The sequence below is a fragment of the Poecilia latipinna genome, unplaced genomic scaffold (assembly GCF_001443285.1).
Source record: "Poecilia latipinna isolate Pla-1442-1.1 unplaced genomic scaffold, P_latipinna-1.0 Scaffold531, whole genome shotgun sequence".
Classification (NCBI taxonomy): domain Eukaryota; kingdom Metazoa; phylum Chordata; class Actinopteri; order Cyprinodontiformes; family Poeciliidae; genus Poecilia; species Poecilia latipinna.
Window position 1 is genome coordinate 244,733 of NW_015113147.1, and position 13,609 is coordinate 258,341.

The 13,609-nt window shown below is 37.8% G+C and overlaps 2 protein-coding genes across 2 annotated transcripts; both read left to right on the forward strand.

Annotated features, from left to right (window-relative positions):
* Positions 1-2,256: 2,256 nt before the first annotated feature.
* On the forward strand, positions 2,257-5,267 carry LOC106952631 (bryoporin). Its single transcript, XM_015040856.1, has 3 exons — positions 2,257-2,383; positions 2,695-2,803; positions 4,550-5,267. Exons 2-3 carry the CDS (start codon positions 2,700-2,702, stop codon positions 4,977-4,979), a joined length of 534 nt encoding a protein of 177 aa, XP_014896342.1. The 5' UTR covers positions 2,257-2,383; positions 2,695-2,699; the 3' UTR covers positions 4,980-5,267.
* Positions 5,268-5,751: 484 nt separating this feature from the next.
* Positions 5,752-7,900, forward strand: LOC106952632 (echotoxin-2-like). The gene is made up of 3 exons (XM_015040858.1): positions 5,752-5,976; positions 6,331-6,453; positions 7,044-7,900. Exons 1-3 carry the CDS (start codon positions 5,819-5,821, stop codon positions 7,498-7,500), a joined length of 738 nt encoding a protein of 245 aa, XP_014896344.1. The 5' UTR covers positions 5,752-5,818; the 3' UTR covers positions 7,501-7,900.
* The last annotated feature ends 5,709 nt before the right edge of the window (positions 7,901-13,609 follow it).

A 13,609-nucleotide genomic window follows, 5' to 3' on the forward strand; every position in this document is an offset into this window, starting at 1 on the left:
TATATATATATATATAGACTCAGATAATCATATATTCAATTGTGGCAAACTAAGAAACAGTGTGACAGCAGCTTAAAAACATTAAATGACTGCCAAAGAAAAATAAAGAGATTTGGAAGTGGTGTTGACTAATTTGTGCTTCAACAAAGTAGCTAATTAATTACTTGCAATTTACCACTAATGTTCAATTTTATTACTAATCCATGTGAACAATGCAGGGCCCCCTTGAGGTAAGATCATAATCAACCTTCTGGCTATGAAAGAGGTTTTGTCCAAAATGCGGTTTGCATTTCCAAATCTTGTCCTTTCAACTTAATACAATTTTAACAATACTGCAATAGGTCTCTCCAGCAAATGTAGGGATTCAATGTAACTTTACATTTTATGCATACTTATCAAAAAATTATGAGAAGCTATGTGTGCTGAAGTCCTGTTTTATTTGAGCGTTTTGCACAGTTTTATTTAATGTGTCCTCCATTCTCAGAACAACATCACTGGCGGCACAACAACAGTGCAATTTGACTGAAACCGAAAAGACAGAAGGGAAATTAAGCGCTGACTGTAATGGGCTTAACGTTAAATTCATTTGCTTTTATTCAACTCGGATCGGAGATAAATGGATAATAGACGTTGCTGCTTTCTGCGAAAATATTCTTTCAAACGGTTTACAGTGTCAGTAAAATTAAAAACAACAGAAGTACATAAAACATAATGCTGTCAGAAAAGGTGTCTAATGGACTAAAAGCTGCGACACAAGTGGCGTGAGGTTGATTTACTGATGCTGCAGCCACTGTGATTAAATATGGTTATGTACTCAGCATACATTTATCTTTGTCATAACACTGTGAAAGTCTCAGCATCACGCTGATTGCGAGTGCTCATATTATTTCCTTTTGTCACCCTCTTAATTACCTCTTACTAACTATTCTCACAAAGATAACCTGAGTGTGATTACATTTAACGCACCTGCTTCATAAGGATGTAATTTGGCCTGAGATGAGCTCTTAAAAGGCAGGTCATGCGGAATACAGGATGATGGCTGTTAACCCCTGTGAGTGCCGATGAAGAGGCATAATACTCAGTGCGGGTCATTACGTCTCTATAGGATCATTTTCGTAATTAAAAGAGTGATTTGGCAAATGATGTATCTGAAATACCTAAAATTTGGCCTGAGGGTGGCAGCAGAAGACAGGTCAAAGTGAGGAAGCCATTCCTGTGTGCAAAGGTCCTTTTGCACATTTAAGACTCAACCAGGCAGATTCCAATTTAAAGATAATGCCACTGAGATTGCATTTCTTTTATGTTTGGATTGTTCTATTTTAACAACATTTAAAATCCTGGGAAATGTGCAAAAAAAAAAAAAAAAGCATACACTGTGACACATAAAAACCTACTATTGCTAATAGATATCAGGGATTTTCTGTTTGTAACATTTGGAATTCCCTTAATAGAATTTCTGAGTGTCTGAAGTTAGAAAAGACTTAACCTGACAAACTTTGTGGAGTATAAATGTGTTTTTGCAGATGCATGTTTGGTGCCATCTGGTGACTTCAAATTTTGAAATTGAAGGGTTCTTAGACAAAAAGAGAACAGCTGCTGTGATATTATGTGTGCTGCTTAAAGGATCATACTGCAAAACATCTCTAATCGGGAAGCGTTCACATATACTGCTGATACTATAGTCAGTTGTTGCATAAAGTCTTGTTTGTGAAGCCAACGGGGAGGAAGGGAGTGCCTCTTTCACAACTCCCTAAACCTCTGGGAGAGTATGCATTTAAGATCTGGATGTAGACAGTGTGTTGAAATGTGTGAATGTTTTCAGACGGTTCCCAAAGGAATCTGTTGCTAGCCCTTACCTGCAGCAAAATAACCAGTTGAGCAATACCAGGGAAAATGTAGTTTTACTCAAAACAAGATAGAACATGAAGTGTTTCACTGCCTACTACAGGAGTGGTGGGATTTGTTTAAAATATCTACAAGACAATCAATTAAACTATGAGAGCCTATGAAAGACATGAAAATATTAAAAAAAATAAAGATAAAAAATGAAAGTTTAATGTGAGAAGAATCTCCTATCAATACATCTCATCTGTGTTGCACATAGAAACCTGGCAATAATCAGCTGTCTAATTAATTGATATGTTTTGAAATTCACCTAATTTAAATCTTCTATGATGATTACTATGCAGCATTTACAGAATACCAGGTGCCCAAAGCGTCACTTTTTTTTAGCCAGAATTTTCTAATAACTGATAATGTGGACACGCCTGTGTTTGAACAAGTGCTGTGGAGGTGTAATCACACAAGAGACACTCTCTCCAGGATCTGAGGAAAAGAACTTGACGCTGCTGTCTGGCACAACGCTGGTGCGAATCTCTAAAAGGTAAATATAATAATCACACTCAGCAATAGGAAAATATCACTTGATTTATTGTGTAGAAAAAGTTTTACAAGTACTGTGGATCGTATTTCTCTTCCGCTATTTTGATGTTAGCACACCTACTTTGCCTACATTTGTTCTCTCCAGCGAGTTGGTGTAACTGCAAAAGCTCGCTTTTCACCTTGGCTTCTTCTCATCCAGCCATCATTTTAAATACCACTCATGTTTTCTGAGTATCCAAATAGAAAACACACACATTTGTTTCGCTCTGTTGGATCTACAAAACTGAGCTTTCACTCATTATTCTCTTGCAGTCAAGATGCCTGAAACAGCAGAGGCTGTGTCCGCCACAATTACAACCAACAGGCACTGCACCATAGAGATAACCAATATCAGCGGCAGCTACTGTCTCATTAACCCAAAGTAAGTCTTCAACTGCATCTCTAAGCTTACAACTTAGATTAAAGAATACATTGAAAGTACATTTGAGGTCTAACCCCAATGAGGTGAGGTGCAGTACGTTTCTATTTACTGTGTAGCACGCTGATGTTTGATGTTAAATTTGTAGCAATGGCATTTGAAAACTCCATGTAATTTCATATTGAACTGTTTAAAAAATAACCACGCTTGTTTTAATGTCCTATTCACTTTAAGATGCACGTTTCCATTTGCAGTGAAAACAGTCAGACACAAGAAAAGTTGACAAATGGAAACCTGCATAAGTATTCACACCCCCCTGAATTTGATTTTTCTTTTTTTTTCATATCACAATCCGAGGCAACTTGGACAGAAAAACTTGGAACAATGTAATGTGAAAGGAAAATGAAACCTGGCTTTCAAAACAATTTTCAAAGAAATATCTGAGAAACGTCAAAACTTTGTAAACTCACTTTTGACAGCAATTGCAGCTGCAGGTTGTCATGGGTGAGTTTCTGCCAGATTTGCTTATTGAAAGCCTGAAATCTTTGCCCATTCTTGTTTGCAGTCTTGCTCAAGCTTAGTCATATTAGACAGAGAGCATCCAAGAATAACACTACAGATTCTCAGTTGTCTCTATGTCTGGACTTGGTTGGCACATCTAGTATGTGAGTGTGCTTTGACTGTAAATGTCCAAGTTCTATTTTTTATGTAGATAAATGTTGGCACATTTGTCCTGTTTGAACAGCTTGTATTTATACACATATTGTGTAAAAATATTTCTTTTGTTTCTGTTATTCTAAATGTGCTGTGAGTAAACAAAATTTGTTGTGAGGTATTATTCAGATATTGATTTTAAGCTTAACCTGTAGCTCTGTTTTTATGGTTGTTCCAGCTTCCGAGATGCAAATGTTTTGCAGTTAGCAAAAGTTTTTCTTTTCATCAGGATTGTCCTGTAGTTTTTCCCTTCGATGCTTATAACATACCTGATCCCTTTTTGAGAAAAGTGATCCCAACAGCATGATACTTTCACCACCATGTGTCAAGGCAGGGATGCTGGGTTCAGCCAAGAGAGTTCAATTTTTTGGTCTCATCTGATCAGAGCAACTTCTTCCATATTCGTTCTGTGTTCCATATTGCTTGTGGCAAACAAGATCTTTCTTTAAAAATGGCTTTATTCTTGCTACTGTTCGTGTAATACATGCACACTTGTTAGATTAGTCATAAAAAATGGAAAAAAAACACATCATACTTTGTGTTTTTTTAATAAAATGACAAAATGTCAAAAGGTTTAAGGAATGTCAATACTTTTAAAAGGCACTGGTAATGTAAAAAAAAAAAAAGAAGAAAAGAATGAGTTGCACAATACAGCACCAGAATGCACATCAAGTATTTTGCCATGTGCGTCATGTTTCTGCATTTGTCTAGATTTGTCAGGACTGGCCATATTTTGGATGGGTGATTTTCATATGTGACATTATGTTGCTGAGAACATCTACCAATCTATCATGCACTGACACACACCACCTCATTGCACATCGCATGCAGGTAGAATCACTTTTGCTTAGAAGTCCATAGTAGTACACTTCTAGTCGTACTCCATCCATCAGTGTACACTGTTTTTCCAGCCCAACACTCAGAAAGAGCATCCCCAAACTTCAGGAAACTTTGCAAAGTTTTTTCTCGTTTTTTTACATTGCAACATTGTTGCAATGTCTTCAATATTGATTTGTAACTTGCTTTCCTTTGTAGGGTTTTCATGACAAGTGGCTTTTCGTACCACCCACCCCAGCCCACAGTTCGCACCCAAAAGACAGAAGTGTGCTCCTTCACTAAGGATGACAACACCGCCACCGGTGCGGTCGGAGTGCTGACCTATGACCTGTTCCACATGCAGAGCCGGGTTTGTTCGGAGCGCATGGCCATCATGTTCTCCGTGCCTTTCGACCACAACATTTACAAGAACCGGCTGGCTGTGGGTGTGGTCGAGCATTCCCGGGCCTGCGACAAACATCTGTACGACCAGATGTATGATGGGAAAGATCTCAGCAACTTCACCCGCTCTGATGCAAGCGGGTGTGGGCTGGAATATAAAGCAGCACATGTTGATTTAAGAGCCACAATGTCTACAACAGGCAAAGCTATTGTTAAAGTGGAGCTGTATGATAAAATGGGCCATTAGTGTGCAGGTCAGATGGGTTTTATTCTTAAGCTCTTTGTTGGTTTTGAGTCCATAGAGTGAATAGAATCTCTTTGATGTGACCACTGTCGTCATCTTGAAATAAAAAAATAAAAAAGTGCATTCAGGAGAGGAAGACTGATTTTGCTGTCATCTGTATTTTGCGTCTGCTGAGAGATATCAATATCTGACAGCCAGCTCATTGATTTCCCATTAGCTAATGTCTTGGACTCATGTACGTTGTACTCTCTCTTCTCTTTGATTATGGTAATAAAACATTCAGACCCAATGCTTGTGTTGCCTTGTGTGGAGTATGTTCTCACTCTGTATGCCTGCATTATTACTGATGAACAGTAATTATTATTTAATCTCTGATCTGGATCTATCCAACTCTAATGAGCGGCAACAGATGGAAAGCTGGCGTAGATGTTTTTTTTTAATCTGCGCAATAACAACACGGTTCTTCACTGGCTAGGAGACTTTTCATCTTGCTGTTTGTGTGGAACTTGGAAAACAACAGCTTCAGTAGTAGAAAAAAAAAATGAGAGTAAAGAGGCTCCAGAGACATGTGCCTAGACTTGCGTTGTTTACTTTTTTCTGTTGCTCAGTAAAAATGGAATAAGGTTCCCAAACTGCTTCTCTCAGATGGATTTCATGAAAAAGTAAAAAAAAAAAAAAGACAGGACAGGATAAATGTGCAGAGTTAGCAACAAAGAGATCCAAGGGGAAAGTATTAGAGACGGATCCAAGAAAGGGTGTGGTTGTTTGATGATACAGGGATTAGCCACATTTATATTTTTTGCAGTACTCTTTTGTGTAGGCCCAAACTTACTAATGTATGTATGTGGAAAGAGGGTGTGTCTGGTCTAAATTATGTTATGTCGCAAGAGGAAGGGGCATATCCTGGAAAACAGGGGGGTGGAAAAACAACGCCTCCCATTCAGGTGTCTTTTCCGACTTCTCCCATTTTACTTTTGGAATACTTGCACTTTGTTCACAGGTACGTTTCTAAAATCACTATTCTTAGTTAAAATTCCTTACAAATCGCTTTTGCTTGATAGGTATTTTGTGTGTTTTAACAGAGCATCATTATCAAAAACTAACTGAAAAACTCATGTATTTATTACATCAGAATTTATTATCTGGTTAAGTTAGCCTTAAGTTAGCTGAACATTAGCCTCAGTATACAACTGAAGCTAAATTTCACCCATTTTCCATTGGCATCGTCTTTTCTGTACTTTATGTTGCTATATTGATAAGATGAAAAATCGATCAAAGTCGATAAAAAAAAAGCCATTAGCCATGACTTTCACGTTGTTTGATTCTATCTGAAATACTTTTGTTTTCCAAATAGATCTCATAATTGTTGCAGCATGACGGAGTCGGCTGAAGCTGTGGCAGCTGATGTGACCAGCAAAAGAAGCGTGACTATTGAAATCTCAAATATCACGAATAACTACTGCCTTATCAGTCCCAAGTAAGCAATTTGTTGATCTCTTATAATATATTTATGTCTGTCAGGCCATATTGGTAAATGAGTTTTGTCATTGTCAATGATAATAATTTAGCCAACATATTTGCATGATCTGTTTTTCTTTTCTTTGGGACATAATGCACATTTTGCACCAAAACACATTTAAATCTGAAACAAGACATCCCTATAATGTTTATCCTTCCAGATTTATTGATGCCCAAAATTTCCCTCTTAATATCTTGCATGATTTATTTTGAAACAGTGTTGGAGACCTTAACATACATCAACTACAGTTGATGTATGTTATTGTTAATATTTGTTAACTCAGATATTGTGTATTAACCTATCGGAAGCTTTAAAAGTCATCAGACTTCATCCGGGCTCCACTGTACTTTAAAAAAAGGATATCCTTTGTATAATAATTTTTGGAAGTGAACGGTATCCTTTAGTCAATCGTTCTGGTAATCCTAACTGATCCAAACAGGAAAGGTTTATTGTGATTCAATGTTATCCAGTAAGGAAATAGATTTTGAGCTTGATGTGTTTCATGTAAGTATCTGTTTCAACAGTTTGTTCTTATTTTTTGTTATTAGAACTTACCTTGACAATGGGGAGGTGTTCAACCCACCTCAACCGACAGTACGCCCCCTAAAGACAGAAGTGTGCACCTTCACCAAGTCTGGTGGGAAAGCAACCGGTAGCGTTGGCGTCCTGACCTACGACCTCTTCGAGAGGTCCCAGAATGACTACATTGAGACCCTGGCCATCATGTTTTCAGTTCCCTGGGACTTCAACCTGTACAAGAACTGGTTTGCGGTGGGCATCTATAAAAAGGGTCGCAACTGTGATAAGGATTTATTCAAAGAAATGTACTATGAGAAGAAAGAGAATGAGCATGGTTTTGTCAGAGGGGAAGCCAATGGCTCGGGAATCAATTATGTGGGTAACTACCTTGACATCAAAGCCACTATGTGTCCCCTGGGGAATGCCATCATGAAGGTGGAGGTGTGGGACAAGCTTTTTACACACATGGGACAGCAGGCTTACTAGAACCCATCCCAGTTGCAGAATCCTTCCTCATAGTTTGTGTTTTTCTGCAGCCTTCCTCCACTACAATGAGCTTGCACGCTTTAGCAGATCTGTTGTTGCTGACATGTGTCTCTATGCCTTGGTATTACCCTCTGTCTTATAATCTGTTTAAGATCTGAATTTGTTTTTTTTTTTGTTTGTTTGTTTTTATCCTGCCAGAAATATCTTCTTTTTTATACCACAAGCCTTTCTGTATTTCTGTTCTATTCAGTTTTAAACTGGCATCTTTAGAAAAGGAAATCAAAGGATGACTCACTGAAGGATGAGGGCACATAGCTTAATAAAATACACAGAGTGGCTGTCTGAATTCACCTTGACATTATCCTTTCAGGAATAAAATAAATCTTTTCTCCGAAGCTTACTGTGTGTCTCTGTCTGCTGATTGGGGTTAAAAAGAGTGCATAGAAAGGACATTGAAATATTTTAATGCGAAAAGATTATTATTATTATGTTTTTTTTTTTTTTAGCATGCCTTCCATCCAAGGCATTCTTTGTATGTTGACAAGGTCTTGATTACTTTGAGGTGGGACTAAGTTTTTAATAAATTGCGTGGAAGCCTTAATTTGCAGTACATCACGGTCACAGTAAAACCTTAAAAAAAAACTGTTCAGAATTTTCTGTTCAAAGCAGAAAGACTAAACCGAAGGAGGTGATTGTGTGATTAACAATTAAATGCACACCTTTACTTCTGAAATCTACAGCAAAAATCAGAATAATTGTGTATTTTCTTTTTCTTTTCAAAGTTATCATCTTAGCAGGTTGAAAGACACTTAGATTGATTTGACCGCCCAATAAATTACCTTATCTCAACACTAAGTACTTATTTTGCAGTAACATCACTGCCAGTTCTTTGCAGACACCACCATTAACCTTTAGATGTATTGAGATTTAATGCAGGTGGTGAAACAGCTGCTCTTCATTTACATCTCATAAGAAGAAATCAGGTTTCAGCAAATCTATTTGAAGTCTCCATGCTGCCATTCTAGTTCTGGTTTCCCATTATGTCACAAGGCTTTTTGCAGCATCAACCGCTGCCTCAACAAAGAGGCACAGATCAAAGGTTTCAGTTGTTGCTGTTTCATTTGCATAAAAAGCAAATAACATAGAGGTGGAAATTGGGCCTGTGTAGACTTAATCCGCAAAGCTTTTTGAGTGACATATTGAAGATATTGACACACATTTTAGCTTTTAATCTTTTCTTTGTGTTTCCAACAACTGCTCCTAAGACTACTTTCTTTTTTTTTTCTATTATGTATTTTACCTCATAAGTGCTTGTGTGTTTGCATTCTTTGTTGTTGGTCTCCCAGGTTAGAAAGACACACACCTGCACCTGCAGATATGGATATTCTGGATAAATTCCATCATGCATTGTGGGCTTTAAATGTTGGGATGAAGTAAATTGTAAAAGGAGCGTAGAATTAGAGATTTTAAATATGAAATAGAAAGATTTAAGAAAGTCTTGCATCCTCTTTGAATGATGGAAATGTTTGTGAATTGAAGCAGGTGCAGTTTACCTCCAAAGAGGAAGGAGGTTAGAAAAAGAATTAGGAGAGCACAGGTGTAGAAAAGCGCAAATCTGCGAGCTTCTGCCTGAACAGCCTGAACATAATGCTGAAAAACAAACTGATCTGAACAGCAGAGAACCACATGTGAGGTGAAATCTTAGAAATTGTTCACCCAATTACCTGAAAAACAAAAAACAGCTCCAACTGTTGTTTGTGTGTGCTGTGTTTTGCAGCAGAAATCTTGACTGAATGTGCACACACTGACAAACCTCCCTGACCTGATATTTGAGAATAAACTTCAGAGCTTAAATCATGCATGCAAAAAGATATTTAGCTTTAAAAAAAAAAAAAGAAAATTAAACCTTTACAATTGAAGTTTGGTTGTGCACTGCACAAACTGCTCTCAAACACTGCCATCTAGAGGCCTGCTACGACAAGAAGAGTGGTTACACCCACAGATGAATCTCCAAATCAAAATACAATCTTTGAAAAACAAAGGGTAAAACATATTAGATTAAAAAAAACAATACATTTAAATGTATTCATTTAATGGGTCCAACAAATGATGTCAGACACCTTCCTGATCAAAGTTTCTTTCTTTTTTTCTTTGTTGTTTCTGCAACTACTTTGTCACTGTCTTCCTGAGCTGCCACCAGCACCAAACATGTCGTGACATCCAGCAGGGTCTGGTTGTCTTTGATAGTTCACCATGTGTCTGACCTGATGGGTGACAGCCTGGAACAGAGGGCTGCCAGCCTTCCTGTCAGTTTCAGGCTTCCACTGTTAGTATAATCTCTAAAGAATCAAAAAGTTTCAGACCAGCGCGGGGTTTCACTGATACGCACGCTTGTTTCCAAACACATGCGGGATCTATTTCATGATTTCTTCAGCTAAAAACACGGGGGCCAAAAGTTATGTTTGTCCTGGCTAGGTATAGAAATCAGCTCACCAGGTCAGCCTGTTGTTTTGAAATCTCTCAGCATGCAGAGAAACACAAATGTGTATTATGTAACAGTAGAGTTAACATGGGGAGAACCTTTCATTGTTTTCCCCTCTCAACTTTTTTTTATATCTTGATAAATAACTTGGATCCTCAGAACCTCTAAAGTTTGAGCTGCATTTGTAAATGTATAAATGTATATTAGAGCGGACATGTTAGACCCTGTTATGCAAGTTAGATATTTTGTAATATTTTGGTTTTGTTGATTAATTTTGAATATCAATCACCCACAAGATTTCAGATGGATTTGTTTTTTAGCTGTTATCTTTTTTTTTATGTATCTTGTTCTTGTTCGTGTTTTTCAGTCTAACATTGTGTTTTGGTTTCTGACCTATCCTGCAGATATGAATGCTTTCCTTGACAACTTAGCAGTCATAGCTTAATGTGAGGATGTGTCAGTGTTTTGTTTATCACTTTAACACTTTCTCCTCAGTTCCAGGTTGTTTATGAAATATTTTTTGCACATTTAAGAGCAGCGCTCTGTTGCTTACCATAATGCTGTCTGTCCACTAACACATATTCAGCTGTGAAATAAATCTGTCCAACCTCCTACAGAAAAAGAGATTTTATTTCCCTTGGTTTTTTAGTCTTTTTTTTTTCTTTGAATCAAGAAATGAGACCTTTGCTGTAGTTGTTGATTTGAATTGTAATTTACTGACTGTGGGGAATCTTAGACAATACGTACATAAAATATAGTACATTTAGTCCACAGTTATTCAAGTTAAAAAGGTTGTTTCTTACGCCATAAATTCTCAGAGCTTCCCAAAGTACCATCTGTACACCACCAATTATCTGTGTGGCTACCTCTACAAAACCAGCAATCAGAGAACTGTAAGTTAAAGTTCCTTGTTCTACATTTTGAAAAGTTATTCACATGTGTACAACATTTGAGACAGCTGCCAAACCTCTCGGGGGGATGGGTGTGAAGTACTGTGCGAACCCCAGAGTGACTGCAAGGAACCAAAGAGATACATGTCAGACTTTCTTGGCTTCAGCTAGCATGGTAAATGTTCATAAAAGTACACTTTAAGTGCCAATAATAGTACTGAACAGCAAAAATATTACATACAAAGAGTGATGGTCTAAGACTCTTTCATGCAAACAGATAAATGTTTCCATCCCAATGATTTGGTGGACTAGCCAGAAAGGACTGCATATAAATCTGCAGCCATCCTTGCAGTGACTGCAGCTTGATTGGCAAACATAGCAGCATAGAGAGACTTTGGCACTGAGGCTGACAGTGTCAGGTTCATGGCTTTATAGAGCATCAGTAAAAGTAAATGAAAAAAAGAAAGCTTTATTGGAGACACTCTGCCAAGTCATTGATGTGTAATGGATGAATGAATACTACTTTAGATGCTTTTATATTCTTATATAATCAACTTTCAATCTGCTTTCTTCCAGTACACATTATACGAATCTCTACACATCCTTCACATGCCAGAAATAATACATTTTAAAAACCGCACTCTCTGATGTGAGTTATTGAACGTGACATAAGTAATTAATTTTTCTGTTGGTCTGTGAGCCAGGCAGCTGGCTCTGCTGTGTCGGAGCTGACCCTTCAGCTGGCTGACATCACGCTGGCAGCTGATGATTGTACATTCAAGTGGGTTTGACATCAGAACTGCTGCCCGATCAGTCAGAATAAACTGAAAGAATTGCAGAGCGGGAGCAGCCCTCTTTCAACACCAGCTGAAAATTTGAGTGAAGTGGAGCAAAAATATTCCCAAGCTCTCCAATGATGATGAGAAAGGAGAAGGTCAAGCTTAAGGTCAGCTTCAATGTTTTGGCAAAGGGATTGAGGAAAGACTGTCACAGACATGAAAAGGGGTTATACAAATGAGGAGTTTTAAGAAGTTTGAAAGATTTTAAGTACTCATCTGCACCATTGTCATGGAGGAATTACCTTTCTTTTTAAGCAACGTTGATTCATTTGATTGAGGTTTACATACATTTATTTCTGCAAAGCTCTCTTAAGAGGGAGACTGCATTTTTAAAAGAAAAAGGCTCATGTCTGTTCCATTTCATCAGTAAAACTAAGATGTGCTGCTACATTCTTCTTAGGGAGAAGAGGCTTTGGATCACTTCCAAACAACCAGTACACATTGAGTTTTTTTAAAAACGTTCTAATTAAACACTGCTTTATGCAGATTCCCTCTGCTCTCTTTGCATCACAATTACCCGGTCAAATTATGTCTTCAATTTTCTGCCAAATACTATCAGACACTTATTGAAAATGTCTAGGTAAACAGTTGTGTGATCTAACATCACCTGCAGTGTTTTCTCACATATTCAACCCTTTGTTTTTCACCAGACAAACCAATCAGCTTTGGAGGGGAAAGTCTTTTTCCTTGCACGATCTCCAAGTAGCCAGTAGACATAATGCCTAGTGCCTGATGAGGAGACACATTGACCCCCTTTGCACCAGTTCTAACTGTGAGGTCATTGTGATTGTTATTTATTTTTTAAACTCATTCTCTTACCATCCTCCTCACTGAGCATGGTGGCCAGACAAACTTAGGCAATGGTTCGTCCTTGTTTGTCGCAGTAACTATTGCTCTGTCCATAGATATGTACAAGTCTATGGATAGATATTTTTTATTATTATTATTATTTCATGACACATAAAGTTCAGCACATACCTACCACACTTGAATCACATGTTTTCTTGTTTTTACCACTATAATTGTCTCAGCAAAATTGACCTATCTTATATCATACATATGCCTCAATGAAGCAGGGACTTAATAATTATTATATAACTCATAAACTACATAAAATGAAATATAAATCACAAAATAATGAATTTTCATGTATTTGGGGTGTTGGGGAGCATGGCACTGAGAATGTTCTTAAAAGCTTTTCTTCCTAATGGTATGTTACTGTAGTACAAATTACTTTAATTTTAATACTTCTACACATTTTTAACAGGAGAGCCAATAAGAATAATCTAAAAAAGGACAGTCACTGCATATGTACTCAAACTAAACGGCTTGTTACAATTCTGCTTAAAGCCACAAGAGGGCAAAGTTTTGCACTCTGGAGTTTTATGATCCACTTGGGTATTGTTGGCAAAGCTGTGAAAATCATGCAGATGCTGTTTTATGATGACAATAGATGTATATACCTTAAAATACATATACACTCACATCTTGCAGTATAGTATAAAGCTTGTTTTCCAGTTTGCTATAACAGTAGGGAGGGACACAAAATGGATGAGATCAGAAAGAGGGGGGATGGGGTGGTAGAGGTGGTGAGCATGACCCTATATCTAGAGAGGAAGAAAGGTCACAAAACACACTTTCCCACATAGCCCAGCCCAGACACACAAGGACACACTCACAGGCATTAAACAGAGGCTCTCAGTGCAGTGTGTGTGCGTGTGTATGTGCCAGATAAGAGTGTGATGCATGGCTGCTGTCATGGCTTCCTTGACTACATCAGGGCTCACACAGCACAGAAACTGTAGAACAATATACTCCCCACTGAAAATATCATGAAGGGGGGAAGACGTGGCCATACGTGGTGGTTCATCAAACAAAACTGTAGAGGAGAGGATACT

Excerpts from the sequence above, each read along its gene's own strand:
- LOC106952631 (XM_015040856.1), top strand. The coding sequence starts at position 2,700 with ATGCCTGAAACAGCAGAGGCTGTGTCCGCCACAATTACAACCAACAGG. Across the intron at positions 2,804-4,549 it reads TACTGTCTCATTAACCCAAA|GGTTTTCATGACAAGTGGCT; the intron begins GTAAGTCTTCAA and ends TTTCCTTTGTAG.
- LOC106952632 (XM_015040858.1), top strand. The coding sequence starts at position 5,819 with ATGTGGAAAGAGGGTGTGTCTGGTCTAAATTATGTTATGTCGCAAGAG. Across the intron at positions 5,977-6,330 it reads TACTTGCACTTTGTTCACAG|ATCTCATAATTGTTGCAGCA; the intron begins GTACGTTTCTAA and ends TTTTCCAAATAG. Across the intron at positions 6,454-7,043 it reads TACTGCCTTATCAGTCCCAA|AACTTACCTTGACAATGGGG; the intron begins GTAAGCAATTTG and ends TTTTGTTATTAG.